The following is a 6,880-nucleotide window of genomic DNA, read 5'->3' on the forward strand; positions in this document are numbered from 1 at the left end:
TGTGGACATAGACAAATGGCATGAAGTGTGATTATTTGACCAGTAGATGGCTCTGCCAGCAAGTCCGCAGCCTTCATGATTTGTCATTTCAAAATTTATCTTGTTACAGATTTTTGGAAGCCCATGAAATATAAATTGCCTGGAATAGATATGGTGGCCATTCATTTGATTTGCTCCCATTTAATTGATGACATTAATGTAAATTTGGGTATCAAATGCTCCAAAGGAGGGGTGGATTTTGTGAATGGAGCACTTAGTGGCTCAAACATGACGTCATTGCGAAGCCGTAGGACTTATTAGTGTGCCAGAAACCAAGGATAGCTTCACATTGGCTGGCTGGAGTATCTGTGCAGGATGATTGGCTGGTGGCACATAATTAAACACCTACACAGTCAATACACAAATCCTAGTGGTGGATATATAGGCTTGTGCATTGTAGCTGCATGCAACAGAGTCAAGAGTTGGTCTCCAAGTTGAGAGAAGTCCACTCAGTGTTTCATACAAATTTATCCATTTACCTACGGTGTATATTTTTGTGCCGGAAGACCCAGCAATTTTAAGGTAAGTTGAGAGTTTTTTTTTGTTTTGTTGACAGGATGCACTCAGAGTGTGACTGGGAAAGTGCGAGGTCTGTTCTGACAGCGTCTTTTTAGCTCCGACTCAGAGGGGAGCTGGGACTTGCACTCGGGACAGGAGTGGTGATGATGAGATGGCCTTAATTGGATTGAGGAGTGGACAGAGGGGTCAGGGCTGTCAGTTGGTGTGCGCTGTGTGGCTGGCATGAACATCAGAGTGGGGGAGAGTGAGAGGAGTTTGCATGTGGAGGCTCTCTGAAGGAGACGTAGAGTGATTTTTCCCCTTTGGTTGTCCATGGGAGTGTGGTGGCAGCTCATTACACTAATGCACTTGGTCTCTGGGGGGGAGGGGGCTGGTGTTATCAGTGGGATGGTGGCGCTCGCTGGACCCCCAATCCATTCAGCCCTCTCATGGACTATCCCGTCTACAAATTCCATCCTTGTTATTAAATATGGACTGCAGCTGGTGTGGAGACTCCAACAGTCTAAAGGCTACCGTGGTGTGTGTGCTCCTGTGTGTGCTCCTGTGTGTGCTTGTGTGTGTGTGTGTGCTTGTGTGTGTGTGCGTGTGTGTGTGTGCTTGTGTGTGTGTGCGTGTGTGTGAGGGATATCTGCACTAGGGGGCATATGATAGCTGACCTGCTGGGGTTTATTTCCTTTCAGAGTGCAATAAATTGATCTAGTTCTCTTTGGCTCCCTTTTACAAGTCAGGTTTACTATTTTCTCACTAATTTTGTTGGATTGCCTAAGTTTTACTGCTAATCTATAGGGTTCACAAAGAGTTTTAAGTCTTGACTATATGCAAGCCCTGTGTTGGCTAATATTTTAGAAACTGACATTATTTTTCTGACGTTTTCTTTGCTGTAGGAAACCATGTTCATGTTGAAGATCTCTGCCTTTCTTGTTGCTTATGCCCTGGTTATTTGCCAGATGTACAGCTCCCAAGCAGCTCCTGCCAGGTGAGACACACCTGCAGTACAGTAGCCAGACAGAATTACTACAACTCAGAAGATTGTGGGACAGAATATGACAGATGTTGATCCAGTGAATGAATTCACTTAACCCTATAGCATTACCGATTCACAAAACAATGCCTATACAAATGTATCAGATAGCTACAAACAAACAATAATCTGTTAAATAAAATCCCTATCGTTGAGGAGATCATTTTAGTAGAGGTACTCTTAATGGAAAGAATTGAAAAAAATGTCATATGCACATGCATACCCATAAAGTCTATACTCAATCTATACAATCTACTCAAACCCCTCCCAGCCTTTTAGGGTGAGTACCCATAGCATAGCACAGTCTTGGCAAGCATCCCTTCCCCAGCGCAGATGTAATTTCCTTCTAGCCGGTGTGCCATCAGACAGCCTCCAACTGTTTCAAGAACTCATTGGGGGCCATTTTGTCATTGGTCTGCTCTGGTCTCTGACTACTGTGGCTTCCTCTCTGCAGACCTGGATTAGAGTCTATGGCAGACCGAATCACGCTGACAGACTATGAAGCCCGGCGGTTACTAAACGCCATTGTCAAGGAGTTTGTGCAGATGACAGCCGAGGAGCTGGAACAGCAAGTGAATGAAGGAAATAGGTACATATTTACTTAATATCTTTTTGCCCTTTGCTCCTCCTGCAAGATCATCATTTTTCATGTGAAATTCTATAAGCAACCAGATCAGTGTCTTTAAGTGAATTGGATCAATAATACAGTCCTCTTTCAGACTGTTGAGCAGTAGCCTATTTACTGTTCCTTTTGAAACTAGAGGTACGTGCTCTGTATAGTAGTCAGCGACTTCTTTCCTTTTCTTCTGAAAAGAGTTTAAATTAATGACACAAATGATTTGTCATTTTCTTTTGTGCTTTGCATGATGAAGAATGTTTTGTTAATCCAAGACCATTTTGCAAGAGCCTGCTTGCCTGCCTAAGGATATACCAATCCTCAGATGATCTAACAAAGCATGATTTCCTTTTTCAATATCATGTTATGACTTGCATGGTAGAAGGGAAATTAGTATTTTGCGAATGGTAAATAAAGGTGGAATGCAAGAGCATGCGATTATAGCATAATTTGATGACAAGCATGAATAATAGATTCAGCTTTTCAAAATGTTAAAAAAATAAGTTGTGTTTGGAATGCATGCGAGCAAGGGATGTTGACGCTAGTGGTATGATGAGTTGGGGCAGGGGTTTAATGAGGGGGGAGTGTGGGTGGCATGATCCCTGCATGCTCCTCAGGTCTGTGAGCCTATCTCTGCATGTTGTCTCTCCTCACAGCTGGGACAGACCCTTGTCCAAGCGCTGCTCCAATCTCAGCACCTGCGCACTGGGCAAACTGTCCCAGGAGCTGCACAAATTACAAACGTTCCGCACGGACGTGGGAGCCGGCACACCCGGCAGGAAACGCAGCCTACCTGTCAGCAACCATTACACCAGCAACCTGGAGCTTGTTGATGCCAACTAACGCCTCTCCCCCCCCCTCTCTCATGCCTGTCCCCTCAGTGTGTTTGTTCTTTACTCAGTGGTCTTGGTGCATGTGGATACTGCCTGCTTGACTGACTTCAGAGAAAAACCCCTCCTCCTGAACCATGTCTTCAAATCAGTAATCTTCTACTGATCCCTTTGATTTTTTTTCAGTTATGACAGAGAAAAATGTGCAAAATTTCAAAGAATCGTATGTTTTTGTTTAGACGTAATTCATTTTGTGTGAATGTGAATATATTTCGTTTCCTCCTTGGATGCCGTGGTTAAAGACGTCACCAGTTAAATGCAGCAGTCAAATCCAGTTTAATTAAACAAAAAGCTATGGTTCTTTCATGTGTTACTGTTTTTTATTTGTTTAATAAACTTATTTTTATATCAGGAAGCTTTTTCATTTTTTCCTATACATAGCAAAAACTGAAAGTAGCTTATTTAAATTAAAAGGTTATTCTGAAATACACAACCTGCATGTCATGAGCAATGACACCTCTGTAATGTCATCGCCACAGGTAAGATCCTCTTAAGATGTTCTTATGCTTCACACAGTAATTTCAAGCATGTTTATGTAATGTATGTGGATGTGTTGTGGGAGTGAAAGAAACACCCAAGGCATGGTGTCTCTGTGTGTGTGTGTGAGTGTGTGTTATGTATGTGTGTGTGTGTGTGTTATATGTGTGTGTGTGTGTGTGTGTGTGTGTGTGTGATGTATGTATGTGATTATGTTCGGCGACATGCGAATGACACCTGTTTAACATGTCACTGTCTCTCTTGAAGCAGCGTTACAGCACAGAAGCGAGCATGCAACACAGCCACCTGCGTGACTCATCGCCTGGCTGACTTCCTGAGCAGGTCGGGAAGCATCGGCAGCAGCAGTTTTGTGCCCACTAATGTAGGTGCCCATGCATTTGGACGGCGGAGGAGAAACATCCAGATGTGATTCCACCTGCCTTCAGGGAAATGGTGAATAGGTCTCCCTGTACTTCTAGGTTTGCATGTTTGCGATCTAGTACAATGGACTGTTGGCTATCATCTAACTCTCAGTTGGGTGTTTAGAGAGTTGTATTAGCAAAACTGTGCGCACTATGATACCTACTCAGCACAGATGAGCAATGTCTCTTGAAGTCACTACAGCCCTCTTCATTCAGGTGGCTCAACATTAACCACTTTATTCCCCTGCTCTTCTACTGCAGAGGTTGACCCTTCTCAACAAGATGACATCATATCCAATCTAGGCAGAAAAAAAACTGACAGCCACCACATTCATCCTCCCTGTCAACAGAAGAGCTACTTCCAGGACACAACACGGACTTCCCACATGCTCTCTTGATGTTATAACCCTTCCATTTTGCTTTTGGCAATCATGACAAAAAAAGACGAAAAATATTACTTTTGCTATCACACGACAAACCAACCCCCCCTCCCCTCCCCACACAAAATATAGAGGGAAATATATCTTATTTTTTGATATGAAATAAAATAAAGAAACAGTGTTTATTTCCTTTCTTTGGCATAGAGTACATATGTATCATGGCACCGCACCCCACCCCTCTGTCCATGTCCCAGCAGTGCTCTGCCATACCTCGGGGACAACATTAAAGTTCAGCCTCTCCATGGCTCCCTCTCCATGGCTGTGTCTTGTGCCTTGATGTAAAACATTTACATGACATGATTGTACAGTCTGTTCCTGTACTTTGAAGAAGACAGAAGACAAGACATTCAAGATATTAATATTGTAATGACTGTGAATTTCAGCAAGATTAAAACGTATTTTAGATACATTTGGGTCTGGGTACATGTGTTGTTCTTCAGAATTAACACAAGAGATTACTCTTTATTGTAAAGTGTATTTATTTATATAGTTTGGTTGTTATTCGCAATTGCTCACACCTAGGGATGCAGTCAATCGCATGCAGTGAGGAAGGTGTTAAGAAGACATGTTGATCTTCATAGAAAGAATTTAGAATATAAAGAAATGTAATTTAAAGTATATCATTTTTGATGAGGCATTCAACATTTATTCATTCAGAAAAAAACGATACATATACTCAAAAAACTTTGATAAGTTTAATTCTCATTATGAATATGAGGCAATTGAGTTTAACAGAAATTAGCAACTTTGACTAATCTAAATTTACACCCAAAGACAAGACCACACATTTTATACCAATTATTGAATTGAACAAACGGAAGGAAATGAATCCAGGGAGCAGAAACATTCCTTGTATTATCCAGACTCATTCGTTTTACTTTTTAATATACAGACTTATAAGTTACATTTGTATTATCCCTGACCACCTAAGGGCAACGCAGACGCTGGACTCCTTTAAAGCTGGACTTAAAAAAAAAAATATTCAGGAGGGCATTTCTGCACCATTAAGTTTTCTATTATGCTTATGTTAACTAAGATTCGTCTGAATGAAAAGTGTGTTAAAAATAAAATGCATTATTAATATTACTATCCAGACTAATTAGTTCGATTTTCCCTATGTGATAAAATATTCCATTTGTCCAACTCAGGGGCTGCACTCTGCGTTTTCAGATTCGTATCCCAGTGACAAACTGAATAGGGATAACACCTAATAGAGCCAAGACAACTTTTACTGCTTTGCTGTGGGAAAATGTGTTAGCTGTCATACAATCAGTCTCCAACAGGGGGCATTCTTAATGTTTGTAATCAAAGTCCTATTTGCAGTCCAAAGTACTGTACCTAATTTGTGATTGTTCACAGAACTAACTGTCAAAGGCATTCAGTGGTAAGTCTACTTGCCACACAAACATGTTTTTTTATTATTATTTTCCACTATGTTTGATAAAATATTTTACACACAAATATGAACACATCACAGCATTTGGTAGGGAGTATCAAGCCTCATGCTCTTGTGTGTTGTCATGCTATTGTCAGATGTTATAATGAAAAATCTGAATGATGTACATTGATGAACAACTAAAGGGGGACAAAACATTGCTGTGCATTATTATATGTTAATTACCTCAGGTCATCATGAGTTATAATGCTTGGCTGGAGCTCCTGTTGCACCATTTCTGAGATTTAGAGATTGGCCTTTTTCCATTCCCTATATATTGATTACAATTATTTCAGAGCCCATTGGCTGGATAACAATCATTATCAACCTATGATCATATTTTAGACTAATCTAAAGATTTGAGATTCATCTTTGCCTACTGTCCAACATCCTGTGAAAGTACTCTGTGACTAAGCAAGCAAGCAGGATGACAATAGCCAACATTACCAGTAGTAGGACACTATACCCGTGAGATGGAAAAAGTAGATATGTGACAACCAAAAAAAAAAAAGATAATGGTATTTGAAGAGTGAAACTGATTATGGGAGTGACCAAAGCCACCACAGAGAATAATGATAGCTCTCAGAAAAGTAGGGGATGTATCATCAGACATATTTTCCACTAGCCACATACGTGACTATCTAAGAGACACACAAAAGTAGGTGCACACTCTTCAATATTAACCTTATAGGACTTACAAGCTCTCTAAAGTCTTTGATTTTCCTGCTCATAGAGTGAGAGAGTACAATAAGTGAGGTGCATCATGAACAGATTTGGGATTTCTTATAATCTTTTGAGCAATGCTCAATTCATGAGGTGCGAAGCATCAACTGAACACGAATCTGAATTTTGATTCATATTGACAATTCAGGAAATGGCTTTGTGCTTTCCCTTTTGCCAACACAGTTTTGAACATAAACCTCTCATCCAACATATTTTGAATCAATACATTTAATTTATTTGGAAATAGAGATTTCCTGCTATTTAGTATTTTACAGTGCAGCTACAATGATCATCATTG

The 6,880-nt window shown here is 40.6% G+C and overlaps 1 protein-coding gene across 1 annotated transcript; it reads left to right on the forward strand.

Moving 5' to 3' along the window:
* Nucleotides 1-1,448: 1,448 nt before the first annotated feature.
* Nucleotides 1,449-3,992, forward strand: LOC308367576 (calcitonin gene-related peptide 1-like; the record flags this gene model as incomplete). Its single annotated transcript, XM_080841517.1, has 3 exons — nt 1,449-1,534; nt 2,034-2,168; nt 3,830-3,992. The coding sequence occupies 3 exons, from the start codon at nt 1,449-1,451 to the stop codon at nt 3,990-3,992; spliced, it is 384 nt and encodes a 127-aa protein (XP_080697643.1).
* Nucleotides 3,993-6,880: the final 2,888 nt, after the last annotated feature.

This window comes from Sprattus sprattus, assembly GCF_963457725.1.
Source record: "Sprattus sprattus genome assembly, chromosome: 7".
Taxonomy (NCBI): domain Eukaryota; kingdom Metazoa; phylum Chordata; class Actinopteri; order Clupeiformes; family Clupeidae; genus Sprattus; species Sprattus sprattus.